Genomic DNA, 27,210 nt, shown 5'->3' with positions numbered 1-27,210 from the left:
AACCCTTCAGTTCACTGTAAAACAATAGTGTTATAGGCATTTATTAGTGAATTGAATGTCATACCTGCCAGCAGGGTGAGACAAAGAGAAAAATAGCTTCACCTATACAAATTTTTTCGTTGTTATACAGCGAGCATTGAGTTGAAAAGAATCGTGTATTCTTCATACAAAAACAGTACAGTGCAACTTATTAACAAATTAAGTTTATTTGTCTATGAACGATTACGGGGCAGCAAAACGGATTCAATTTTTAAAACTCTAAATGTTTCACGTTGGGCGATGGCAAAAACGGTACTTTTGCTTATTGTACATGGTTTAAATTCATACATCTTTATCGACATGACTTCACTCGAGTCTAATTTGTCAAATTACTCGACTCGACCTGTCACAAGTCACTTTTTCCAAAAGACTTGACTTGAGTCATGTAAAACGTAAATGACTGTCACTTGTGGCTCGAGTTTGATGGCTTGGGTATATGACAAGGCTATAGGCTACATAAGTTACAGACTTACACAGTTATCGAACCTTTTATAAATGGAGGAGAAAGTGAAGCCAAACGGACCTTTTAAGGGAAAAAGACGTTCTCATTCGAATTTCAACGCGGCTTAAAAAAATTTGGCATAATAGAGTGGCAATCTCTAAAAATACATGCATTTATAGAAGAACATTCTATGCAAAAACTAATTTTCACATTTTGTAAGGATATGCTCTTTCAGCGGGGCAAAACGAACCTCCCATGTCTGTTTTGGCCCAATGAAGTTAATGCTAACGTCATTTGCTAATGCCAATGTTAATGTTGATGCCATTTTATCCAATTAAGTTAATGAATGAAATTACTGTCCTTATTATTTCATTACGGAATACTACCTCTTAATAACATTTTTAACAAAAGAACTAAAAGTAGAATCGCTGCTCTGACTCAAGTCTTGGAAACTTAGAATAGTGCATGTTCCCTTCGAAGTTTTCTGGACGGAAAAGTGATGTTACTTCGAAACAGTGGTGACGCTACAGTTCGTTCCTTTTTTTTAAACGCACGGTCCGTTTTGCACTACTTTCCACTATATTTTGTTGATGAAGATTGGAGCGTATACAACAGTATTTTAGAAAAACTTTATCTGGAATAACACACACTTACATCAGTCATTAGCGACGTCTTAAGTACTATTTTCAAAGAAAAAACACATTGCAAGCAATTTATACCTGGAATTCCAAAACCGATTTCCTCCCATTGCAACAAGTTACAAATTATGTCTAAAAGAAAATTCACGTGATGTCATTATGAAAAGCGTGTTCCCCTTAATATTGTGTGAATGGTGTTTTCACCAGTGGAGCGTTTTCCCTCACCGCCCGAATACAATATTAATTTATGACCATGAAATGTACAAACAATAGGTTAATCATTTCTTGGGTGACAACTTTGTTTTACGTATAGGCTAAGTGATCTTCTAGTACAATGAGTAGGCTTATATTTGTTCTTTGATATATAAACGTGCTCATATATCGAAATGTGCCCTACACTGAGCTCTGATGTAACCACCAGGCACCAGTGTATTTAGTTGGTTGTAGAAGGCATTGGGCCATGGCCGTCTGCTCACGTACCCTACTTTCTTGGCCTTTTGACGTCTCCATTCCTTTTCGCTCATTACATCTCCTTGTTTACGACAACTTATCAGCTATAACCTGTTAATATTTAAAAAATATATAGGTTTAAGTAGACGGATATACGGCACTTAAAAATGGTGATATGAGAACTTACAAGTTGTACACAGCGCTTCAAAAGTATACCTGATAAATTGACAGTTATTTTACGTATAAATATGAAAAAAGATTTCTCTTTAAGGCGTATTAAAGCGATATTAGAGGTGTAAAACCCCAACAATTTTGCGTTTCGGCGCATTATGGGTAAGTTGGACAAGCACGGGAATTTCTGACCAAAATTTTAAAAAACTTTTGTCTCGTAGCAATCCTAAATACACCAGTGCAGGTAGCTATTTGGTAATAATCGGAAGGTATTCAAATAAAAAAGTTTGGAATGCAGCGCAGCGTCGTACTATATTTTCCTTATGGTGACCTTCTTGTAGACATGATAACTTACTATGTTGTAAGTCAACTATAAGGTCATTGACAGCATTTAGCTACATACCTTTAATCTCGATACCGTATCACTGCTGTTTACGAAATCACATTGGAATGTTTTACGAGACTTACAAATCGTTAGTACCGTACATTACGTAATCAACTAAAAACAAAAATGTACGATTTTAGCTGTAGATTCTCCAGTGACATTTCAGCCCACACAAATTTGTTTTGGTACCTGAATGTTATGCTAATGATACAGCTACGTACAAACATTGTGACGCGTAGGATGTACTTTTACCAACAGCAATATTGTGTTATCACGGAATCACTATTAACAAAATTTTTTCATTAATTTCATCAAAATGTTATGCCCATGCACCAGTGAGCACCGCACCCATTCACAAACTTATGATTTACGCTACGTTTTTGGTTTTGTCCAACATTTACCTTTTCTCCATCAGTGATCTACCATTCATGAAAATCGTACGGAAAGAACAGCAATTAAAAAAAGAAATGGAAAAAACTTTTCACTCTGGACAGGCTGGTAATGAAAGATTTGAATTTGAACTCAGTTCGTTTCAAATTTTAGCCCGTTAATCTTTCACTTGCTGTAAGTGGTGATGTGTGTGACCTTAGCTAAGGAGGTCAAGTACATGTTACGGTTTTATAGGAGTACTAAACCTCTATTAACTTACGGACTTTATTCGTCATACTCATATCAGGCATTATCGCTGATGTAACCACTCGCAGGCAGACAAAAAACTTTATGAGCACACGTGCTTTGCGTAACTTTTCTGCTGTTCAGATGTCACGCGCAGAGCTTTAAATACAAAGTCATTTCATGACCTCAACAAGGTTTTGTCGTTAACTTTTGCTTTATTCAAATCTAAATGTAAACTACAGTTCCACTAAGGGCTAAGGCTTGTAAATTTTATTGCATATATATTGGGAAGCTTCTTGTTTTCTCTGTTATGTTTGGGAAGCCCGTATTAAAGACGAACGGAATTAACTAAGCCAATGTAGAAAAAGATAAGTGATTGATGAAATTTTTCATATCGTTTTGAAATTATTCCGGTGATGATACTTATTCGATTATTGGTATAAAAACGTGTATCTCTTCGCTGCTCGGTATACTGTTAGTGTCAGCAACCAAAAGCAATGTTTATCGATTGACTCCCAAAATAGATTTCCTTTATAAGAATGAAGAAAAAGTAGGTTATACGTCCATCAAGCAACACGAAAGCATTAACAACTGTTCTTAACAAGCTTGCTAAAAGTTTAGGCCTATTGCGCTTTTCCCAGGCTGAATGCACACAAAGTTGCAAGCGCGCGAATAAAATATATTTGCGCGGACCCAACTTTCGCGAAACTGATTGATACGGCCGCTTGAACACCATTTTGAACAAACACGGCCCATTATACTGTAGTATGAATAAATTTGGCGATTAATAACAACTCAACAACAAATAGCGGCTGAATACTACAATCGCTTTGACTTATCAAATTCCGTGAAAACGTGTGACAGCATACCTTAATCAGATCGTAATTAATGCTCAGTGCTTACAAAGTGTCATTATCGTACAAATAATATAAAATCAACCTTTACTGATCAGCATTATTCACATATCTGGGTAAACGTATGCACAACTCGTGTGTCACGCGTGATGCAGAGAGCGCCAGTTGGTAGTCACGTGACTGCTTCCATTCGTTTGGCCAATGAGATATAAAGCCAACGTGGGCTTGTCCTGGTTGTTGTTTCTCAAGCTGCGAACTGTACTGCAAGATTTATCAATGGAAACTTCTTCAACGTTTGACGTTTCATCATTGGCTTACGAAGGTACGGAAATATGTTTTGTACTTAATACGAGTATTTTTTGTTTAGGGCTGATAACAGTAGGCTACTAGGCTTGACCTGAAAAACGTACATGATTTGTATTCGGTGACTAAGTGTTTCGCAAAATTCTTGAAATATTGTAGACTCTATTAATGTACATTTGATCTGTTATAGATTATAGTGTTATAGGTTTTCGGACCGCGACACAGCTAACCGACAAGCTGAATATAAAATATGTCATGAATATGTAACAATATTTACGTTTGTACTCTGTTTGATATCTATTGCGGATGATATAGCCAGTTGTCATATTGTACCGAAATGTAGTGTTGAGAAATAACATTATGTAGCCACTCATCAACGGAACGAGCAATTGATGTAACTAAACTAATGTCTATTAGTTACTGACTGCTGAACAAGTCTGTTTAGATGCATCGAATTACGAAGTTTTAATTGATCACTACAGCATTGAATAACTAATTTACTGGTACCTTGTGAACTGCATGTAACATGGCGTCAACTTTAATCAAATCTGTTACGTAATATACCGGTATACACTGTGAACAAGTACGATATATTTCATTAGCTTAACGATATATCACTTACCGGCATGTTTCCCTTCATTTGGCGCCTTTTCTCCACTACGTAGGGACGACAGCTGTGCCATGGTCGAATGAAGATGTGGTGTGGATCATTGTGGTTGGTTTCATCGTCGCTTTCGTACTGTCTTTCGCTGTTGGCGCCAACGATGTGGCGAACAGTTTTGGAACTACTGTTGGCGCCAAAGTTCTAACTTTGAAGCAGGTAGGTGGTAATTTATCAAGCAGAACGTAGGGTCTATTCTATAGTATGGAAAATAAAACCGTATTTTACGAACATTTTTACGTAAAACCAGCACAGCGGGACCTGTCCATCAGGTCTATGCGCGGTTGCCATGTCGATTAATTGAGTTTTCCCCACAAAAGGCATGCATTTTGGCTACAATTTTCGAAACTACTGGTGCTGTCTTGTTGGGCGCCAAAGTTGGAGAGACTATAAGAAAGGGCATCATCGATGTCACAATGTACAATGACATAGAAAATGGCGTCACAATACTGATGCTTGGGAATTTGAGCGCCATGTTCGGTGAGTAGCACGCCCCAGGTTTGAAAAATGAGTCATTGACTTGGTTGCATTTAACATCATTGGTAGCCGACATTTCGACCGCTGGTGACCCCTTGTTTCAAACGGAATCCCGCGTAATGGCCCAACCTTATCAAAAATTGCAACTCTCAACCTGGGTCAACGAAATTTGTGATTTATACCACAAATTAAACTAATCCGCGGTAACTGAAAGGCACTGAAATAAAAGTTACTATTGAATTTTTGCAGGTTCAGCTGTTTGGCAGTTGATTGCCACCGTATTCAAGCTTCCCGTATCCGGTACTCACAGTATTGTTGGTGCTTGCGTTGGTTTTTCGTTGGTCGCTATTGGATTGCAGGGTGTCAACTGGACCAAGCTTGGACTGATTGGTAAGTACTTCGGTATAAAACGTTTTTTTTTAACAAGAAAAGAACTAGAAAAACATAACTTTTTTGTATCGTATAATAGATACTTATTATGCAGTAGCCTATTTAGGTGAAAATACAGTATAGGCAGTCGCTTTTGCTACCTCTGGGAAACGTCAAAGACCATGTAGCATAGGCTACGCTAAAAAACTAAAATCACACGTGGCATTTGGCACGAAAAGTGTGAATAAATTCCGTTATTTTAGCGCAAGTTACTCATGCGAACAATTCCGGTGGTATCACGTCACCACGTTTCATTTTACACGTCATTGCAATGCCATCATGGTTATGTCTTCTCACCGTCTGTTCACGCTCTTGTCCCCTTGAAGTCACGCGGAACTTACGCAATAAATAGCAACGATCACGCAGTTTCTTCGTCACGATGATGTAATAACAATAGCTGGGAAAGTTTGAGCCGATAATGAGGACCTTTCACCATCGAACAACGACCTTCGGGGTTCGTAAACGACCACTTTATGTGTCCACATTTGATTTTAAGTACCTTGTAAAACGTTTTTAATGTTCTATAAACGGAAATTTAAGCCGTTTTCGATCATTACTAACCAAAATTCTCTGCAAATACTTGTTAAATTAGTAAATTCTTAAGAAATACCAACTACCACATTTAAAATACATACACTTCAACTTCGCGAAATAATTGAACAGTGCACGTGTGCTTGAGTTGGAGTTTTCCAAGAGGAAACTCTGTTACAGCTAAGTTTTTCTCTAACCCTAATTCTTGAATTCCAAAGTATATTTGACGTTGATTAGCCATATTTGTTTCACTCTTACTCCACATATAGGAAAAATAATAGTTGTTTGTAGCTTGTTTTTAATGAGTTTTTTGTTGATCGGTCGATGAGTATAATCGCTGGGCTGATATGAAATTGCAGTGTTATCGCCACGCATGTGGTCAGATAAAGTTATTATGACGCATATGCGACAAGTTTTCACAAACAGACTGTTTGCAATTTGTTGTTTTCCGAAAATTAAGTGCAGGTACAGTCTTCTTTCCGTATACAAAAACAACACCACTAACTTTATTATAGAACTTATGTTGATGACACAATTATAACAAGTCATATGGTACGTTCGGCTGGTTGATGAGATAAAAAGCAGTACAGTACTGTATTTGCGAAAACCCCGCCTTGTATGGAGCAAGTAAGCTACCACGTTTTTCCAATACTTCGTGCTCCGTTACCAAAGTTCGGTTATGTTTATTGGAAAACCGCTTCGTTTAGTGTGCATATTTTTAACTGCTCTTCTGTTGCCGTGACGGGGTGAAAGTTTTCATTCGCGCAATACGTAGCAGATAGTTCGGATATACCGTATACTATATAGTATATACTATATACAATAAATACTCCACCTAGACCTAACTGAAACGCAAAGCGTTTATTTAATGCTATTAGCTCCGTTTGTTGATACAGTATGCGGTAAATTTAAATTTGTTGTTTTCATTACAGTTGCAAGTTGGTTTTTATCGCCAGTATTATCTGGAATTGCCTCTGTCGCGCTCTACCTCTTCATCACTTATGTGGTACTAAAAAAGGTGGTTGCCGCTTTCGTTTATGCTTCCAGTTAATACGTAGCACCAACCATTGATTAATTATAGGTTTTATCATTCCTTTGCAGACGGATCCGGTTCCGAACGGACTTCTTCTTTTGCCGTTCTTTTACGCTCTCACAATTGGAATCAATGTATTTTCAATTCTGTACGCTGGTGCTCCGCGTAAGATGAGTTGTATTATTATTTCTCATCGCATATTGATTGAACTTTAATCAGAATTCGATCGGGCGAACCCACTATTTTACTGTAGAATATTGGGTAATCGATTGTCTTTATTACAACGGGTCACATAAATATACTTTCAAGTATTTAATGTTCATGAACCGGTTATGTGTAAATAAAGCGCAAATGTCTTTGCCGCATATATGACCACCGATTTTACTTGTGGCGGTTTGTGAACTGTTTTCATTTTCTTGCAGTTATAGGATTAGACCACCTTTTGCTCTGGCAAATCATAGTAATTGCACTTGGCGTGATGTTGCTGACTGGTTTGCTAGTTCACTTCATCGCCGTTCCTAGGATTCGGAGAAAAATCAGCGCGTTGCCTGCTGAACAGAGTAAGCAAAGTTAGGCCGATAAAGTTTCTACCTCCTTTGACCAACCACAACGCTTTTGGTTGAAACTCACAAACACGAAAGCAATAAAATTGTGTAATCAAACCTTTAGGACCATGCCCTTCGTTTTGTGACGTTTTTATTACTGAATACAATCTTTCATGGCGTGTTTGACGTCAATACATACGTTTGGGCGCCAAGGCGTAGGTCGAGATAAATATTTACCAATACTGTATATCATATTTTGCAGAGATGGCCGAAATCAAAGTTAGCGAGGACAGCACTTCAGACAAATTTATGACTCATTGCGATTCTGGATATGACACCCCGTATGACAAAAGCAACATGGTGGGCTTTTGATTTACTATGTTTGCTTTACATCTTTGTTTTGGTTCGGGATGTCTTTAAAGTTTGTGTTATCGTCCCTTGTACATTCTTCCATAGCATTTTACGCAGCTCTAGTTTTGTATTGGTACACATTATGTACTATCTCAAACATTGTTTTTACCTAGTCAAACATTTACGCAACAGGTAACGCAGAAAAGTTTCTCAACCACTTTAATGGAGAAAGTTGACTCTCTTTTAAGTGATGAGGAGGAAGCCAGCTCATCCTCCAGCAAAAATGGTGATCGCAATTATTCATTTTTGCCATAGAGATAAAGTTAAGGGCAAATGTGTTTCTTGTTGAATATCTAATAACATTGTGCAGCGGTTACTTAATGTCCCTAACTGGTCAAGACATGGTCATCGTTGCGGCTTCGATGAAATGATTTCCATGAAGAATTGCTTAAAGTGAATTAAAGCGTTTCGTTTTGCTTGGTAATTGCAGCACGATCTATACAGTAATTATAACAATGGCCGTTGTTTTGAAAGAAACCTAAGTTCAAAGTATGTTTTCTTGCAGTGCAAACTCGTGACGGCCTTTGTACATTTATGTCGTAAAACTTAGCTCCTAAGGCCGAAGTCCAGTTGAAATCAGACTTTTGACTTTAATCTGCATCCCATTTGAACATATACAGTAACTTAACGCGTTTTGGTTACTGGCGACAAAAAATTTATCGCTTTTCATAAACGGTGTCGGCATACATTTGCTTATTTAACTTCTAACCTCATAGAGATTACCGTGTTATGTTTTGTCGATAACAAAACCGCAAAAGCGTAACAACGCTTGCTTACCACTGAGTTGGGTGTATGGTGGGCGTGACGTTTGGTTGCTGTTTGCGTTCTTTGAACTAAAAAACGACAGTATGTTTACCAAAGTGCTGTCTACTTCAACAAGGTTTGATTACTGACCACAAATACCCCATGAAATGAAATATTGATGTGAACTTTTACCTTAATTCGCATCCAGTATGGTTTCTCTTCGAAATTTCAAAATCACAACGCTATTAATTTGTATTGTGAATCAGCGCATTTTGTTCTTCCAAGAGCCATTTTCGTTTCAGACATGTTGCAACGTGTTATTTTATATTATTTCTTTAATTCCAGTGAAAAACGTTGAATTCAAAGTCGAACGGACGAACGGTCAGATGAAGACCACAGTAAGTAGATTTTGTCAATATGTGATGCGATGCGATTTTGTCGATATTTAAGTTAGAACTTTTTGTAACTGTTGTTCGTGGTTTGAAATGTGGTGTTGTTGTGTAAAACAAAACTTTTACAATTAAAGGATCTGCGTACTTTGAAGCAAAAGGAAGAAAAAGACGAAAAGGAAGAGGTAAGGTTGTGGAGAACATATTCAGCAAACAGCAATTTATAAATTGTGATGTATTTTGACGCGACGCACATTCACCATAAAACGTTTACGGTTACGTGACCTAAAGCTTGTTTTCGACAGAAACTTCTGGAATCCGGTTCAACGGATGACGAAGATGAAGAAGACCCTCCAGTGGTCAAAGAGCTTTTCTCATTCCTTCAGATTATGACCGCGTGCTTTGCTAGTTTCGCTCACGGCGGAAATGACGTCAGGTTTACTGTGTGATAATTTTTAAATTTGCTTCCTTTTTTTGTCATGTGATCTTTCACGTCATTTTTGCTTTTAGATTTACTATTCTTCCTTAAGCACTTCAGTAAATATTTAGTTTCCGCTGGGCGTCAACATTTGTTAAAGGGGTAGTACAAGCAAACGTTTGAAAATTCCCAAACTATAACTTTCTTTTTCTTTGACGTAATCTTTTAAATCATTGTTGCAGCAATGCTATTGGACCGCTCATAGCATTGTGGATCGTCTTCCAGTCGGGCGAGGTCGCGCAGAAAGCTTTTACACCGTGGTACCTGCTTGTATACGGGGGAGTGGGCATAAGTGCTGGGCTATGGGTCCTGGGAAGACGCGTTATCCAGACAATTGGAAGTGACTTGACCAGGGTTACACCATCCCGGTGAGAACTACTTGTGTGACGATTTTGGCGGCAGACAGCACAAACACACACAGCGATACTTGAACCATGCAGTCTACAAAAGGATTTCATCGTTTTAAAAATATAAACTACAGTAAAATGGATAATTGTTATAGATATGTAACAGAAACGATAGTGTGTACCTACAGCTAGCTAGGCTGATTTTTTGTTTGTTGTTGCCTACAAGTGATATTATTTTCTGTACTTCGCAGAGGTTTCTGTGTTGAACTTATGACTGCGATTACTGTACTTGTGGCTTCAAATATTGGGCTTCCAGTTTCTACCACGCACTGTAAAGTAAGTTTTAGATTATAGATACATAATATTATTATGTAACCTTTTTTAAGGAAATTGTATGTATAATAAATAATTTTAATTATATAGCTTTATAACAAATTTATAATTACCGGGTTAATAACATATACTGTAAATAACTTATGTTAAAACGGTTCCTTTCAATCAGCTCAGTTAGCTGTTGCGTCTGCTTATAACAACTTACAATTTGCTTTCATGTAGGTTGGAGCTGTAGTTTCTATAGGCTGGTTGCGGTCAAGGACAGCTGTTGACTGGCGTCTTGTCGGCAACATCGGTATTGCCTGGTTTGTCACTGTACCCGTCTCCGGACTGCTTAGCGCTGGAGCGATGTGGATTCTGATGCAGGCAGCTTTATGACCTTACACAATCAAATCAGCGCGTTTAACCGAAAATACCAGTGCAAGATTAAATCTCAATATCTAGATAAAACTTAGTAATTTTCTAATTTTCAACTCGTTACCTTGAAAGTTCGACTGGCCTCGATTTTCAAATTGCCTATAGTTTGTTTAGTTCTGCACTAGGGTATTTTCGGAAGCCCCATTTTGTTAAGTTAAAGTATGTTATGTTTGTTCCAAATTTTTTATCGATGCAACTCTGATTGAACTGTTATCCCTCGCTTTGTTCTGTTTTTCGTATGCTTTTGTTTTATTTTTACATGCGTTTGTTACACGAATTAATGAAAACACAAGTTCCTAATTGGCAGCATTCTTCCTTATTGATTATTTCCAAAATACCTCTTCGTGTTGAATTTTCTTCATTAAACTAAAGTTTAAAGAATTTTGTAATAGAACCTACTCTTTTCCACGAGTATGTATCAATTCATTTTACTGGATTGTAATTGTTAGAAGTGTTTTACAAATCTCACAGTTTTAATCTCTTGTTTATTTAAATACTTTTTTAAAAGTGGATGTCGTTTTGTTTAACAAAATTTGTTTGTGGCTTATTTGCTATAGCTTTGCTAATTTTTCACGTCAATTCATTTACTTGTCAATCCATTATCTTGCTCAATTTGAATGGTTGAAATGGCCCTAAGACTAAAATAATATAAAAAATTCTTAAAATTCTTAAAATTCTTGGAACACACCCACACTGTCTATTTTGAACAACCATGCGTTTTTGTTCTTTAAGTACATATTTGATGTATTTTTGTTACACTGACACACCTATAAGAAAGTTGATATATCATTTTTGTTTTAATTAAGGTAGGCCTTAAACGATATTTTATGCATGGTGTATTCTACATTTAACTGCAAATATTACCAATCAACTTGTACAAAGAAAGCTGTTTTGCGTCAAGAAGGCTCAATTTATGTATCTGCAGCTTATGTTCTTTTCTAAAAACCCGGGATTTCTTAAAGCTAGAAAGTAGAAATATATTAAGTTTGATTGTATTGAACGACTTACTAGGAGGGATTAAACGCAATCACCAAATTCACAGTAATAAAGTGAACAAGGATATTAACTGCTGAGGATACTGTATTTAGTGTATTGTATACCATGATGGTTAATTTTTGCGAATATATGTTTGCTCATATCTGCCTTCTGGCGGTAAAAACTCAGTCAAATTCATTTACAGCAAAAACACATCTTAAGAAAAGTAGTCAATTTTCTAGAAGTGTACATTAAAAGCTATAAAATCTGGGACCGTGAAAAAATGCAGCCGTTTTTGTTGCACATTTACTTACGGTTATGAAATGAGGTTAAAATTATACAACTTATTTCTCGCTCTCAACCGTAAAGAAAATCGCTTTAAGTTACACTCGTATTCTTAACACCACCCACAAAATATAGCCTGATTAGGAATAAGTCTACCGAACATGTTATACAAGTAACAGCGATAATGTACCGATGGGCATAATTTGTTGTGGGTGCAGTAACTAACTGGCTTATTTGTGATCTGATTACGGTATTTATGTATTTTGTTTTGATTTATGAGGCTAATAGCCTGATTATGATTTGTTAGAATACGGTAACGGGTAAACAGATCGTAGTGTAAAATCAACTAACATGTAGACCCTAACTAATTGCAGAAACGTTGTACCCTTTTTGCAAATAAGTCGTTTCCGCAAACTCGGTTTCCTAGAATAGTAAGGATTAATTATTTAAAGTTATACTAACTTTAGGATGTGTAAGTCGCATTTGGAACATACAGGGAAATTCCCTTCGAACTGTTGTGATTAGAGATGCACATTCTTGAACAAAGAATTCTAAACAAAATCCGAATCTCAAAAGATTCAAGTTCAATTATTGTAATTTTTCCGAATTTTAGGAACCGGTTTTATGTTATGATTGAAAGTTTTCATTGACACGTGCAGGAGATGTTGTTGTCGATTTTTATTTCACATTTCAATATTAATCGCTGGGTTCGTTAATCGTCATGAAATAAACAGTGCGTCATGTCAATTGTCAACTTGCTTGAACCATAGTAATTTTGTGAGTCTATTGCAAGGCAAAACAAAGCACTGCGGGTGCTTAATTTTTTATAGTTTTTATGCCATTCTAGAATAGGATTCGAAATTATAGATCCGGAAAAAATTATTCTAGGTTATTCTAGAAGAGTCAATTGTTCTGTATTATTCCTACATCCCTAGGCTATAGTTGTGATATGTACTGAATTCTGGCTTCCTATCCTATAGCAATCTTATAATCTTTAAGATTAGTAAACATTGCAAATAGGCCTACTACTAGCAGGCCTATTTTCATTGTTTGGTTGTATCATGGGCTACTTTGTCAGCTCGGTAGCCAAGTGGTGTGAATACTGGCCTCCCAGCAAATGTAGCTTGTGTTCTGTATTCGAGTGGTGCCATACCGTCGTAACGCCCTTGCTTTGGGCAAGGCGTTAAAGACACCATTGACACTTGCTCCTGCTCCACCAGGACCAGTGGACATGGTGGACGATTCTAAATTCGGGGAACACTACATAAAACATCAAAAAATTAATAAAAAATTAAAAATATGTGACAATTGGAACTTGCACAAAGCCGGTCTGTAGTTCATGGCAGGATTCGCCAAGATCTTGAGTGTACAGACGCACTAACACAAATGTGCATCTATTCTGTTTTTCCCCAGTGCATTTCGTAGCTAACACATTCTGTAACATGGCTGCTAGGACTGTAAATTTATCAATCAATCTCTGGCTATATGTGGGCTGGATAAATTTTCATCTATTCTAATCGAAATTCAGACAATCGTTATGGCTCAATGAATGAATCCAGATTTGCTTATTTGTTACGCATCGATGATTTTAAACATTTTTCACTCTAGTGGAATCACATCTTGTCACCTTTTCTCTTCTTACTTTGTGTCTTGTCCTTAGCGTTGTAGGGATTGGACTCCCTCGCCACTTGATAATATCCAGACAGTTATTACTAACTCACCAATGAAACAAACTAGCCTACCCATGATCGAATGTGTACACTAACAGGCTGCATAAATTTAACATAAGCATAAATTATACAAGCTCACAACCATAGGATGCCTTTGTCTTCTAGACCCCAACTACTCAAATTGAGACAACATCTGGTTGTGCACTTGTATACCAGACCCTATGGTTGCATCTTGACAGTGTTTTGTAATTTTGATGGCCCTATCGGAAAGTTTGCTTTCAGTGCGTCAATAAATGTAATGCCAAAGTTTGCGTCATGCAAACATAATATTTATAGTATAGAGTATAGGGTAAAACAGCAATTCTGACCCAGAAAGTTGGTGCCGAAGCCAACTTTCTGCGCCCGATGCATCAAATAAACTTTCCACTCTCGAGTAGCCATCAGTTGAGCTTGATGGTTAAGATGGCCAATGTTGCATGTTTCATCTTAAACACTGTTTAGTTTTACAGTTTTAGGCTATAATTGTTTAACTTATATTGATTTTTTGTTTTCAAGCCGATAGGCCAAGTCTAGGCTTTTTCGGTATTTCACCCAACATGGGGGCATCATAAGCTGTCATCGTTATTCTGGCTTTGTTTGTAGCCTTATCATGTCATGTCATATGACCTGAAAATAACACAACTCACATGACCATAGACCAGTGGTTTTCAACCTGGGGTCTATTAGCCTTTTTTCTAGGGGTTGCAATAGCTTTCAACGTACCATAGAAAACATTGCAGTAAAATATATTTATAAATGATTTTATATTTCATGAGAGAACCATTTATAATAGGACCCCCTGGAAACATCATAACCTACTTTTTCAATGTGATTATGACCGTTACAACTGTTTTAACTGTTCAAACTGAAGTCATTTTTTGAGCAAAAGTCTAAACTATTATTCTACATTTAATTTGTAATGCATAGGACTATGGTGCTAAGCATGTATGCCCTACTTAGTTTGCTTTCAGTGCTCCAAAAAAATTCATCAACAAATGTAAAGCCATAATGCTTTTAACATAGAACATAGGACAAAGCGGTAAGTCTGCACCAGAAAATTGGTGCAGAAGCATTCGAACTTTCCAGTAGAGCATTATATACTTTAACAATTTTTTATTTCTGAAAATTACATAACTTATTCTTTGGCAAATTACCTGCCAATTTCAAAATTTGCATGTTTATAATTTATATGATGCTTTAACCTTTTGTTCTTGAACTATATTTTCTGACTGCAGATCAACAGTCCTTTCAAGCTTAGAAATTGTGTTTGGTTTGGAGCATTCCTCTGAATTACATTTGTTCACAGTCCTGTGATACAGAGATATGTGGTAATGTTTAATGTACGTCTGGCTTTGCAAAAAATTGCTTTAACTAATTCTTTCTATTGTGTTACTTGAAATGTTGTTTACTGTAGTTGACTTTGGCATTGTTACTCTTGCCTTCCTTGTGATTTGCTTGAAATATTTTTATTTTATGATCACAAGATAAGGTGGTAAGCTACAACCTCGACAGAGTTGCTGGTTAGCTTTTTCAAAGCTCTTTATCACAGTTTATTGTTAACTTAACTTAAATGTTATGACATAGTAGTCTAAGCCTAACTTAAATCTACCTTCTAACCTAGGTCTTAACTTTTATTAAACCCGAAATAATATAAATGAATATATAATAAAATCAAGTTTTGCATACTAATTCTCTTAACCTAGCTGTCTATTTTTAACTATGGGCTGCTTGACCTACTTTCGGTGAAATATTCACTCTCTTGTAACATTTGTCAGCTGTATTGGTTTGTCCAGAGTCAGACTAACTCTAGCTTCTTCGCCATGCTGGTGACACATGTACATGAAAAATGTCACTATTTTAAAGTAGTTAAATATTTTGCATACTGTATTGTACAAGCTGAATTTACATGCACATTTTAGAATATATATAACCAGCCCTTCATCTTTTTTATTAAAATGGAAAAACGTATTAGTAAGACTAGTGATGTTTCTATACAAACTGATTTCCCCAAATATTGAAATACTCCCATTTACTCTTTAGTTTGTCAGAAAATATATAGGCTATTTATAATTTGTTTGAGAATCACAAACTTTAATGCATGCTGTGTTACAGTGGTTTAAAAACATTTAAGCTGATTCTAAGTAAGTTTTTCCAAAATTGATGGAAAACTCCTGTGATGTTATTCATGAAGATGCTAATGCCCTATCAGAAGAAAACCAAAATAACCTTAAAGGAAACGAGAATGGTGTAAAAAATGCAATAAACCGTGATAAAACAAATCCTAATCAAAATGCCTCAGTAAACTCAAAAATGCTAGATCAATTACCAGTAGCACAGAAGAGTAATGGTGCGAAAACAAACGAGACCACATCCAAAACTCAAAGTGATGATGAAATTGATGAGTGGACAGACATTGAAAGTGAAGAGGATCAAGACAACATGGAAGAAATTGGTACCTACACAACCTTACACTGATATGCTTTTAAATAGCTGTCACATGATATTTAGAAACATGTCTTACTACATATTATAATTGAAAAGTTTATCTTTATTTAAACCTTGCTGTTGCTTTCTTTGTTTAGCTACAAATCAATAAAAAGGTAGCAAGAAATGATGTTACTTAGTGGTTAGTTTTTTTCTAAAAATTACCTGTTGCTATGAAATTGATTGACCTATGCATAGTTTATTAGGCTGATACAAACTTAAACCATACAAATGCCTAACAGAGACCAAGAGTCCATCGGTTAATTGGGACTCCATTATAAAACTTGTCAATTATAGGTTATTTCAGGTCATAACCACAACAAGTGACATCATAGACAATTTTTAGACTTGTTATTGCAGAAGAATCTGTAAATGTTGCGTCTTGTAATTTTGCAGAAATCTTTAGAAATGTATTTATCAAAAAACCAAACCTTTTTTGAAGTTTTCGTTTTTTAACCTGCAGTTACTTTAAACGATGCTTTTATACCAAAACTCTTAGTATTTACAATTTCCTTTTTCTGTCATCTCTTGTTGAATAACATCTATAAAATTCAGTAAAAATTTAGATTACATGAAGCAAGCAGCTTTCGTGAGACAGATGTTAAGAAAACGCCAACTTACTGATGATTTGCAGTTGCCCAAAACTGTATCACTGTTGGAAGGCTCAAATGGGGAGAAAGTGTACTTGGTGGGAACAGCACACTTTAGTAAAGAAAGCTGTGAAGATGTTCGAAAGGTAAAAACTCCTTTGAAATTTGTTATGTGTCTTTTAGCATTATCTTTGTTTTTATTATCAGCAGACTGCACTGTTGTTGTTTTGTAGGTGATTTCAGCTGTCCAGCCAGACACTGTTGTTGTTGAATTATGCAACTCTCGAACACAAATCCTGACTTTTGATGAAGAACAGCTAAAAGAGATTTCTGATGAAAACCGTATGGATAGGCTTAAAAAATGCATAAACCAGGTTTTAAGTCATGGTTATAAATAAAGATTTAGGTCATAACACATATGAACCTTGATTTCATTGGTGCAAGTATAGGAAAGTGAAAGGCATATTACATTAAACCTTTTATTTTATCATACAGAAGGGACTGATATCAGGCCTAGTGCTCTATATCATGCTTCAAATGTCTGCACACATAACTAAAGAATTAGGTATGGCACCAGGAGGTGAATTTCGTCAAGCACTCAATGAAGCCAACAAGTAAATGATATTTCATTTTTAAACTCATAGTTTCGATTTTGTAAACTTTGATTATTTGATTTGATTTGATTTGATTGGTAGTTTGATTTACATTTTGTATTGTAGAGTGCCTGGATGTAGTCTTTACTTGGGAGACAGACCTATTGAAATTACCATGCAGAGGATGCTTGCGTCTTTATCACTATGGCAGAAATTGAAATTTGGATTTTTAATGTTGCAAGAATTAAAACCTATCAGGTTTGTACAGCTATAAGTTTGTATATAAAGTTAACATGGCAAACCTTTACTAGTGAGTGTTTTTTCAACCCCTGAATATCATTGCAGTGCTGAAGATGTGGAACGTATGAAGGAACAAGATATGTTTGAGCAGCTGATGGGTGAAATGATTGTTGAATTTCCCCACATGGCAAAGGTTCTTGTAACTGAAAGGGATTTGTATCTTACTGGATCTTTGCAGAAAGCTGCCAAAAAACCAGTAGTTCTACCTGACAATAGTAAGTTTAACGCCTTGTTTAACAAGAACAGAAAAAGTGCCATATTGCCATTTATATTATATGGCTATAATAATTGTGATATATCTTACCATATAAGGTTTGCGACCTCCTGTAGTTGTTGGTGTGGTGGGCATTGGTCACACTGGTGGTATCAAGTCACATTTTGCAACTGACATTTCGAAACAACAAATGGACGAAATTCTCAGGTGAGAATTCTATCATTTTGTTTTCAGTTTGTTTCGGTTTCAGAAAACTCCAAGCGGCAATACTACAAGTGCTTAGGCTGTTGTACTTTTGGATACTTGATAGTAAATAAATTAAATCTGTCTATAATGCATTCGTTTTATTTTGTATGTTTTAGGTTACCACCTCCATCAAGAGTTAAAAAATACACAAAAATAGCCTTTCGAGCCATTTTCTTGTTGTCTACTGTATATGGAGCATACAGACTATCTCGTTGGTTAGGTTTTGACACTCGTGCTTCATCTTGGGTTTCCTTTAGTTAACTTTGACTTTATTATGTTGAATCAAGGAATTATTCACCGTAAGCATGTTGTTTGTACTTTCCATTGTTTTGGAAACTCCAAATCTTGTATTTAACATTGCTGTGCAATTTTTATGCTATTTTTGCATTACATGTTTTTACTTGGAAAGTTGCTTTTCCTCATAAAACTGCATCCTTCTATTCATACTTTTGATATTGGTTGCGTTCACTTGGTCAATTGCTGTGTGTACAACGCTACTCTCATTCCAGCAAGAGTTAGTATTTTGAGCTTTAATTGCTTGTGTACCTTTTGGTGTTTGATAGGCTTTTTTGGATTGCAATTTCTACTGTTGCAATAAAATTTTAAACCAAATTTTTGTGAAAAATCTTTTATCCGACAAGCTTTGTATATTGTAATTATTTCATTAAGGTAATATCTCCTTTCCAATATTTCTGCTTTAACTTAATATGTTTTGAAGTTAGCGCTGGATCCGTATTCAAATTAAAATTTTTTTTCTTCTTTCTATTTGGTGGTAGTTAACTTTTCATGTGCAATTGCTCTAGTGTTCAAAGCGATTATGTTTCCTTGCAGCAAAGTTTACAAATCTTGGCGCGTTTTTGCATTCTTGTCAAATGTGATTCTGTTATCTGGTGCCATATAAAATTTTACCTGGTTTCGCTAATCAGTAACTTGCGGTCGTTCTTTCAGGGTATTATTGGCAAAAATACAGCAATACGCGGATTTTAATTTTAATATGGTTTTCAATATATATATTTTATTGTTCACGAAAGTTATATTGCAATGCAACAGAGAATAAAATCCAAAATTATGCAAATAACCAACCGCAACAAAAATGACAAATAAAACGTAGTTTGTGTACAGCGATCCAAATATGAATGAACTATTGCTTAGCATATTATCCTAGCTGCCTATTGTTTTATAATCTCTTAGATTATTTTTGTTCAAGTTAGTCCTTTTATTTTTGCGCATATCGTAAACTATTTCCAAAAAAATTAGACAAATAGAATGAAAAAACTTGAACTAGCAATGAAAAAATAAGATATATGATTTTTTTTCTGAAACCGCGTGGGACATGTTGCCAAATATATTTTTCTATACTTGACCTTGTTAAAATTCTTATTGTAAAAATTTTATCCGAAAATAAAATATTATTTGTGACATAAAAATGACATATAATACGCCTAAAATATTAAAATTTACTTTATAAAATAATTTTATGAGCTAATGAACTTGGAGCATTGTTGTACTTTAAAGGTAAGTTATAGTAAATAAAATTAATGGAAACACCTACATCCAGTAATCTGAAAGAGCTGCTTCACTTTTTGGCCCGCCATTAATTTGTTGGTTCGATCGTTGTTACTTTTCTGCCTGTTAGTTTTAAGACATCTTACCGACCCACGTTGATGAAAATCATTGCTTTTGTTTTGGTTAACCAGCACTTTTCTAAAGTTTACTTTGCTGTAGATCATAGGCGTTACGTTAAACAGAACAGCGACGGTAATTTGCGGACTGCAGGCCTATGGACTGATTGACAATAAGACAGACCAGTCACTCCGGTTGCTGCCTACGAGTGGGGCGATTATTCCATCGAAAATCTATAGCAGACTTTACCTAGCTGATAGTGTTCCAAATGAATAATTCTTATCATTGACTTTCTTCAAAATTTTCTTTTTAATTATTATAAATCGGACTTACTTTTCCATAGGCTGGTGGAAAGCATGGCAACTGTACCCAGCATCCTTAACATTTTTCGGGTCTAGTATACAACTGCACAACCAGATGACGTCACAATTAGAGTAGCTGGGGTCTAGTATACAAAGCCATCCTGTGGTTGTGCACTTGTGTACTTGACCTGATTTTTCAAGACTGTGCTTGTTGCACCCCAATATCTCGTTTTTTAAGGATCACCTATTTACTGTTGACATAGAGAGCCCAAAGACTTTGTGGTAAGGATAGTATTAACTGCAAAATGCAACATTTTTGGCCGAAACAGTATTTCACATCTGGAGAAAAGCGATGTCTCCAAAAAAGGAGACTAATTTTTTCTCCAATTCTATTGTTAAAGGTCTTACCTTGCCTACCACTAATACCGGACAGGTTTGGGTCATGAGTCGCAGTGCACACTGGAATTTTACACATCAGTGTGAAGATAAGAAGTTTGGCATGCACGTTAATGATTCTTATGCTGCCAAGTGCCACACTTTCTACTTTGGCGTTTGAGTTGTCCTATAGTGGAAAGTGTGGCACCTACACACATGAGGATTATCAACAGGCATGACAAAATTTGTATAAAACGAAGAAATTGTAAAACATCATTCCTCCCGAAAAGGTATACTTTCATTCACCCTGAAAATTTGTTCAATGGATTCCTCACCAGAAAACAAATTTTTTACATCGTCAGGTATGGTAGGTCATGAAATGGGTGCAGTTAAACAGACTACAAAACAGGTTTTGTCGAAAATGTGTGGATATCAACACCAGATAATAGTTAAAAATTTGCGTGTTGATTTTTTTTAGGAATGACTTTTGCACGAATCATATTGTATGAACTCAGAGACACATATAGTGTGAAATAGCATATATCCACTACTGTCATGTCGTGATTTACGTTCAACTCACACTTAAACTGCACTTATTTACTGTTGATTTCAATTATCTTGCGTGAATTTTTTAGAAAAGGCCTGAAGTTGCGTGGATTACGAGTAAATTTAAAAAAAACTTTCCAGTCTGTTATCAGATTGTGGCTGCGCATGAGATTTATCAGCCCCACATTGCAAACTTTCCATTGATGAATCCTAACCTGTTGAGAACATACCTGTGCCACATTGTTCTTAGGGCTATGAAGTTTGTCAGTGTCGTAGACATGTGTGTAATACAAGATTTCTAGCCATTCGTTGGATGGCATCTTTCCTTTGCTAAAAAGATTCCTTTTACTGTATTTATTTTTGCCTGCCCCGCTCCACATACAGCGCATTGTATGTTCATTCGCTGTGTTCCAAAGCGTCTTTGTTACCTCCCGTTGTTTAAAGTATTATCGTTGGTACGTTGTCCATTGTCCCCACTAAAGCGCCATCTTTAATAACAGGCCGTGTAATGTACCTGTACATACGGCAAAATAGCGACTTAAAAATTTAATGCCCAACCTAAATCTTGAAACATGACCTTAGCTTAGTTTATTTCCATTGCTTATTGTTGTTGTTACGCGCTTTCTCGAAGTAGGCTATATCGTGGTATAGTTGAATTCGCCCACATATCGCATATTGACAACTACCTAGTTTTAGCCTATACGCCTCATATTCGGTCAGACTGGGGATAGTGACACACAAAAGTGTGTGATTTGAAATTTAGGAGGTCACAATAATGCTTACTTGCTGGTTTTGTTTTGTTTTGCTGACTCGAGTAAGCTTTCTACATGTTCGATTTCCTCGCTTGTTGCTGTAGTTAAACAAAAATTGATTACATAGTTGGAAAGAGGAATGTCTCGCCATGTTACAAATGTTTTAATTTTCAAAATCGACCCAACATACATCTAGTAATAGCAAAAAATTCAACAAATTTTAGCCCGTTTTCATACTGGATCTGCAAGCGTTCGTGTGCTTTTTCCCTCGTTTTTTCTCCAAAGTGGCCGGAGAGAAGGGGCCTGATGCCGGTTTTATGCCCCTGGCATGGCCCCCAGGGGTAATCGTGTCGTTGAAAAGCCTTTCCAGTTTAGGCAACTACGCCTATGGTTAGTTTCTTTATTTTTTTTTCATACAACAAGCAACAAAAACATTACTTCATTATTTACCATAGTACAATGATCACAAACAATAATAATAGGTTTTCGAATTTATGTTTGCGAAATTTCCTTTTTATTAAAAATTTATTTATTTTTGTTATACATGTATGTGACAATGCTGGGTGAGTAAAGATGTTTTATTTTTCATCAAACTTTTCTTAACAAAATTTTTGTTAAGAAAAGTTTTTGAGTGTGAAATACCCTTTTTACTTTCCTGTTGCCCACTTTGCACTGTGCAATCTCCACTATTTGAATTTATATAAAGTGTTTCGTGTACAGTGGTTTAGATTGATATAAGTACAAGTTAACACATATGATACAAAGGTAGTGTATATATTCCACTAGAGATTAAGATTCATTTTTCTAAATTCATTTTACTGGTACGTCAAGAAAATGCCGTTTGGCTCGGGCAATGAAGAGGAACAATCACGCAAGCTGTTCCTTGGTGGAATTTCACTTGACACAACTGATGAGGGAATGAGGGAGTACTTTGCGAAGTATGGAAATATTACGGACTGTGTTGTAATCCGAGATCAACAAAGTGGGCGATCAAAAGGTTTTGGATTCGTTACTTTTGAAACAGAAGAAGAAGCTGATGAATGCATGAAAGAGAGACCACACACTCTCGACGGCCGTACCATCGATGCGAAAAGAGCAGTTTCAAGAGAAGAATCCACAAAACCTGGAGCACACGTTCAAGTTAAGAAAATCTTTGTTGGTGGTATACAAGAGGGGTGTGATGAAAATACATTGCGGCAATATTTTGGCCAGTTTGGCACCATTACTGCTTGTGAAATTCCTCGAGATAAACAAACTGATCAGAGGAAAAAGTTTGGTTTTGTGACATTCAACGACTTTGATGTCACGGATAAGTTGGTAGCAAAACGAATGCACAACATATGTGGTTTTGACTGTGAGGTCAAGAAGGCACTTTCCAGGGAAGAAATGGAAAGGGCAAAGCAACAAGTCAGTAGCAAGCCTCCACGCGCTGGTTGGGGTTCAAGAGGATCTACACGTGGATCATCAAGAGGAGGATCAAGTCGTGGAGGATCCAGAGGTCGCATGGGAGGCGGCGGAGGTGGAGGTGGAGATTACTATGGGGATGGGTACGGTAGTTATGGCGGAGGATACAATGATGGTTATGGTGGGTATGGGGGTGCAAGCGGAGGAGGTGGACCAATGAGGCCTTATCAGTCACAAAGATCAAGTGGTCCTTATGGTAGTGGATATGGCAGTGGTGCGGGTGGTAGTGGATACAATACTGGAGGTGGCTATGGGAGTTATGGTTCTGGTGGAGGATATGGGGGTTACTCATCTGGAGGAAGTAATTACAATGGAAGTGGACAATATGATGGTTATGGTGGGTATGGCTCACAAGGACACCATTACTATGGCAATAGTAACGCTGGCGGTGGAAAATACTAAAGTTCAACTTGTGAGCATACTTTGATTGCTAACTTTGTCAATATTTTATGTAGGGATTGTTTGCAACTCACTCATAAAATAAGTCAATTGTGCTGCTGGTAACACCAAAACAATATACACTTAAATTTTTGGCCAAACGTGCTTATATAGTATGTGGATCTTCATTCAAGTTACAAATGCCTGTACTCAAGCATTCATTGCATACCATTAAGCAGGACGTGTGACTTTAAAACTCTATTATATTTGTCTTGTACAGTGAAGCAACATGTTTAGCTTGCTGTTGCTATGTGTTGTTTCCTTCTGTGATTAGGATACTGGCATTCAGTGGACTAACGTAAAATTTTAAGTTATCTGGTGCTGCATTACTACACATCGGCAAGCATCAAGCTGCAAAGAACATCTCATTACTTCTGCAAAGATTTAATTAAGCATTGTGTATTTTCCACTGCCACATTAGCACAAGCAGATTCAGGTCTAGGTTTTCAAACTTTTTCAATAGGTCTAGTATAATCCATTGAGAGATCGCAAATTTTGTCTGCCTCGCATGGTGATGACAGCTGTTTTCTAACAATGTAAATTTTATGATTGTAGTCTGACTTTGACTTTTCTAATAAAATCCTATTTTGATGACTGACTGTTTTTTGAAAGTGTTGTGAAAACCCTAGACTGTAATAAATCCTAAGTACATGCTGTAGTGGTGTATTGTGAATTTATATGCGCAAGTTGAAGATGGAGGTAGACGCATACATGTCCAAGAATGATGAAAATTACAAGTTTCATTCAACATTTGGAGAAAAACTGAAATGTGAGCCCTGCATTCTTGGAATCGATGAAGCTGGGCGTGGCCCCGTCCTAGGTAAGACTGTTGTTTCTAGAAACTAGATATTGTACCACATGTAGGCTTACACTACAGATACCAAAGTTAATCTTCAGTAGGTAAGAGAAATCTTCATAGTATATCTATCTTCAATAAGATATCTCTTTTAAATGTTTTGTTTTGGACAATCGGCCCTTGGGCTAAAACAAGGAATTGATTAACACAGATGATATTAATAAATTATTCTTTTATTTGCAGATATTCCGTTGATTACTGTTTAGAAATACCTAGCTTTGAAAGTGTTAAAACATAATTGAAATTGCATCACTTGAGCAGGCAAATATTTTGGCAGGCCCTATGGTATATGCAGCTTGTTTCTGTCCAGTATCTTCCAAAGAGGATTTGGCAAATATGGGATGCGACGATTCAAAAGTACTAAAAGAAGAACAACGTGAAACATTGTTTGAAAAATTGAATGCAGCAACATCGGATTTCATTGGCTGGATAATACATATCCTTTCACCTAATTATTTGTCGACATCCATGTTAAGCAGGTAATGAGTAGGGTAACATTTAAGACACAATTACCAATTTTGCCCAAGAAAATTTTTTTGTGTATGTCAAACTTTTTCTTAGAGATCACCAGCTAGTTCTTTGTTGCAGGTCTAAATATAATTTGAATTCCATTTCACATGATACTGCAATCGATTTGGTAAAAACAGTTACAAAACTAGGTGTAGATGTAAAAGAGATCTATGTCGATACAGTGGGACCACCAGACGTTTACCAGGCTAAGCTGCAGGTATCTATTTAAAGCAAATTATTTTTACATTTTCACAATGACTTAGCTAAAGAATAATGCTTTATCTCATTTTTTATAGGCATAATGTGGCAAAAATTAATATTTATATTCGAGTAAAAGGGTAATTTAAAATAGAATTGCCTTGCTTTCTATTGTGTCGCAGAGAATATTTCCTCAAATAAAAGTCACTGTGGAGAAGAAAGCTGATGCTAAATATCCAGTCGTCAGTGCTGCAAGTATATGTGCAAAAGTTTGCCGTGATAAAGTTGTAAATGAATGGGTGTTTAGTGAAAGCCCAGATATCGAAAAAAACTATGGCTCAGGTTATCCATCAGGTAAGTTTTTGAATGGAACACTTTTATGACATCGATAAGTTTAAAGTAAATATAAGATAAGTTAATTTGTTACTGTGTAGACCCTGCAACTAAAACTTGGCTGAGAAAAAATGTGGATAGAATTTTTGGTTTTCCTAATTTTGTAAGGTTCAGCTGGTCAACAGGTAAGAAATATTTGAAAGACGTGTGCAGAATTTACAATAATGCCTTGCACTAATTGTTATATTAGCATAGCAGCAATGCACCGATTGCTCAACTGCATTGTTATAGTTTTGATTATAATTCATATGTAACATTTTGTCACAAAAATATCAACCTTATACATCTGAAGCAAGCAAAATTCTGGAAACTGAAGCGGTCAAGGTTACATGGCCAGATGATGATGAGGAGGAAGGTGACGCTGCATCCAATACTCCGGCAATCACCTCATTTTTTGCAGCCAAGAAGACTCCGGAGATAAGACACGCCTTTTTTAGAAATAATAAACTCACTCAAGTTGAGTCCTTCTGAATAGGACCAAAGTTGATTTCTTTCTAGAACAATAATACCTCTGCTGCCATCCCAAGTAATCGACACTGAGAACAGAGTTTTTTTATAGCTCCTACTCTAACAGTCTAACCGTTGTTTTTTTATTGATATACCACGTGGCCACTTGCAAGCAATCTTGTTTGTACAATAACTAACTTTTTCAATAGGCACTGCAGAAAGGAAATACATTCTTATTGTACAATTTGTCCAATTGCTGGTAATTTATCGTGAATGAAATCTAAGAAAACAAGATTTTATGCACCAAAAATCATGTAGAAAACACAGATACTGCATTCCACTGAAGTAAAGTTGGATCAGGGTTTATAGAAAATTAGATATTGTCCGTTATGGCTGACTCTCTTTGGATCACGGGTGTTATAGTGCTTTATTTTTCGATTTTTAAAAGGGTTTGAGAACCGTCCAAAAATCTCTAAACCACCCAAAATATTTAACCAAGCGATGTTTTTGAAATAAACTATGTCGGAGTTGTCCACGTGGTTCCTTCGAATTGAGTTAAGTTAAATCTCCAGGGATATCCAAAGGTTTATGTACATGGGCTATTCTTGCATCTTGGTATTCTTCTCTCAAAATATCGGATTAAAAACCTTGGTTTATTAAATTGGTTATATTCAAAGTGTTTTCTCGCTCTTTGACAGTCCACACTGGGTTACCTGATTAGTGGTTGAACTTATGACAAATTTTATATTCACTTGTGCACTACTTGTGTGAAGTATTACACAACGAACATCTCTGTCATAAAGACCGCATATGCTGGCGGAAATTGTTTGAATATGAGTGAGGACGATAGATAGTTGATAACTTGTTTTACTTCTGCTTCGATGAATGAGTTCTCATTTCTCAAATTGCGTGACTATGCTGTTAGTTGCTTGATTCTGTCTATACAAATTACTAACTTATAAAGTTCCCATTTTATTTATTATAACACAAAGGCTTTTGCCTTTGGGCAAATAATGTTACATCGCGCTCAGTAACACGTGAAACGGTAAAAGGGGAGATCGTAAACATTACAACAGTATATATATGTGGCACACTAGTTCAATCGAGGAAATTTATCTGACGTCATTAAGGAAAACTCAAGTCTGGTAAACAACTGAATTACAGAATTCCAAATTAAATTCCAAACATCTCAAAACAACTCGTGACGTAATCGTCACA

The 27,210-nt window shown here is 36.2% G+C and overlaps 4 protein-coding genes and 1 long non-coding RNA gene across 5 annotated transcripts; 4 read left to right on the top strand and 1 right to left on the bottom strand.

Moving 5' to 3' along the window:
* Window positions 1-1,148: 1,148 nt before the first annotated feature.
* On the bottom strand, window positions 1,149-4,652 carry LOC143461303 (uncharacterized). Its single transcript, XR_013118033.1, has 2 exons — window positions 4,520-4,652; window positions 1,149-1,680 (listed from the first exon to the last, which is right to left on the bottom strand). It is a non-coding gene; the product is annotated as an uncharacterized LOC143461303 (long non-coding RNA).
* On the top strand, window positions 3,777-11,595 carry LOC143461291 (sodium-dependent phosphate transporter 2-like). Its single transcript, XM_076959167.1, has 15 exons — window positions 3,777-3,916; window positions 4,563-4,717; window positions 4,879-5,038; window positions 5,285-5,425; window positions 6,928-7,013; window positions 7,097-7,193; window positions 7,451-7,588; window positions 7,836-7,933; window positions 8,117-8,210; window positions 9,074-9,126; window positions 9,255-9,302; window positions 9,423-9,553; window positions 9,778-9,963; window positions 10,194-10,278; window positions 10,498-11,595. The coding sequence occupies exons 1-15, from the start codon at window positions 3,796-3,798 to the stop codon at window positions 10,651-10,653; spliced, it is 1,749 nt and encodes a 582-aa protein (XP_076815282.1). The 5' UTR covers window positions 3,777-3,795; the 3' UTR covers window positions 10,654-11,595.
* A 925-nt stretch (window positions 11,596-12,520) lies between these two features.
* LOC143460203 (traB domain-containing protein-like) lies at window positions 12,521-19,111 on the top strand. Its single transcript, XM_076957628.1, has 8 exons — window positions 12,521-16,113; window positions 16,712-16,881; window positions 16,969-17,109; window positions 17,231-17,349; window positions 17,455-17,586; window positions 17,674-17,843; window positions 17,941-18,049; window positions 18,205-19,111. Exons 1-8 carry the CDS (start codon window positions 15,822-15,824, stop codon window positions 18,347-18,349), a joined length of 1,278 nt encoding a protein of 425 aa, XP_076813743.1. The 5' UTR covers window positions 12,521-15,821; the 3' UTR covers window positions 18,350-19,111.
* A 3,279-nt stretch (window positions 19,112-22,390) lies between these two features.
* On the top strand, window positions 22,391-24,200 carry LOC143459531 (heterogeneous nuclear ribonucleoprotein A1-like). Its single transcript, XM_076956735.1, has one exon. The coding sequence runs from the start codon at window positions 22,521-22,523 to the stop codon at window positions 23,550-23,552; it is 1,032 nt and encodes a 343-aa protein (XP_076812850.1). The 5' UTR covers window positions 22,391-22,520; the 3' UTR covers window positions 23,553-24,200.
* Window positions 24,201-24,266: 66 nt separating this feature from the next.
* On the top strand, window positions 24,267-26,522 carry LOC143459532 (ribonuclease H2 subunit A-like). Its single transcript, XM_076956736.1, has 6 exons — window positions 24,267-24,408; window positions 24,722-24,923; window positions 25,033-25,171; window positions 25,335-25,506; window positions 25,587-25,670; window positions 25,838-26,522. Exons 1-6 carry the CDS (start codon window positions 24,267-24,269, stop codon window positions 26,014-26,016), a joined length of 918 nt encoding a protein of 305 aa, XP_076812851.1. The 3' UTR covers window positions 26,017-26,522.
* Window positions 26,523-27,210: the final 688 nt, after the last annotated feature.

This window comes from Clavelina lepadiformis, chromosome 5, assembly GCF_947623445.1.
Source record: "Clavelina lepadiformis chromosome 5, kaClaLepa1.1, whole genome shotgun sequence".
In the NCBI taxonomy this organism is placed as follows: domain Eukaryota; kingdom Metazoa; phylum Chordata; class Ascidiacea; order Aplousobranchia; family Clavelinidae; genus Clavelina; species Clavelina lepadiformis.
This window is presented reverse-complemented; position numbering and strand designations above follow the sequence as displayed.

Bases quoted from the DNA above. Each gene is read 5' to 3' on its own strand.
- LOC143459531 (XM_076956735.1), top strand. From the start codon at position 22,521: ATGCCGTTTGGCTCGGGCAATGAAGAGGAACAATCACGCAAGCTGTTC.
- LOC143461291 (XM_076959167.1), top strand. From the start codon at position 3,796: ATGAGATATAAAGCCAACGTGGGCTTGTCCTGGTTGTTGTTTCTCAAG. The intron at 4,718-4,878 runs GTAGGTGGTAAT...TCCCCACAAAAG, and splicing joins AAGTTCTAACTTTGAAGCAG to GCATGCATTTTGGCTACAAT. The intron at 9,964-10,193 runs GTGAGAACTACT...TGTACTTCGCAG, and splicing joins ACCAGGGTTACACCATCCCG to AGGTTTCTGTGTTGAACTTA.
- LOC143459532 (XM_076956736.1), top strand. From the start codon at position 24,267: ATGCGCAAGTTGAAGATGGAGGTAGACGCATACATGTCCAAGAATGAT. The intron at 24,409-24,721 runs GTAAGACTGTTG...ATATTTTGGCAG, and splicing joins TGGGCGTGGCCCCGTCCTAG to GCCCTATGGTATATGCAGCT. The intron at 25,507-25,586 runs GTAAGTTTTTGA...GTTACTGTGTAG, and splicing joins TGGCTCAGGTTATCCATCAG to ACCCTGCAACTAAAACTTGG.
- LOC143460203 (XM_076957628.1), top strand. From the start codon at position 15,822: ATGGAAAACTCCTGTGATGTTATTCATGAAGATGCTAATGCCCTATCA. The intron at 16,114-16,711 runs GTACCTACACAA...GTAAAAATTTAG, and splicing joins AGACAACATGGAAGAAATTG to ATTACATGAAGCAAGCAGCT. The intron at 18,050-18,204 runs GTGAGAATTCTA...TGTATGTTTTAG, and splicing joins CAAATGGACGAAATTCTCAG to GTTACCACCTCCATCAAGAG.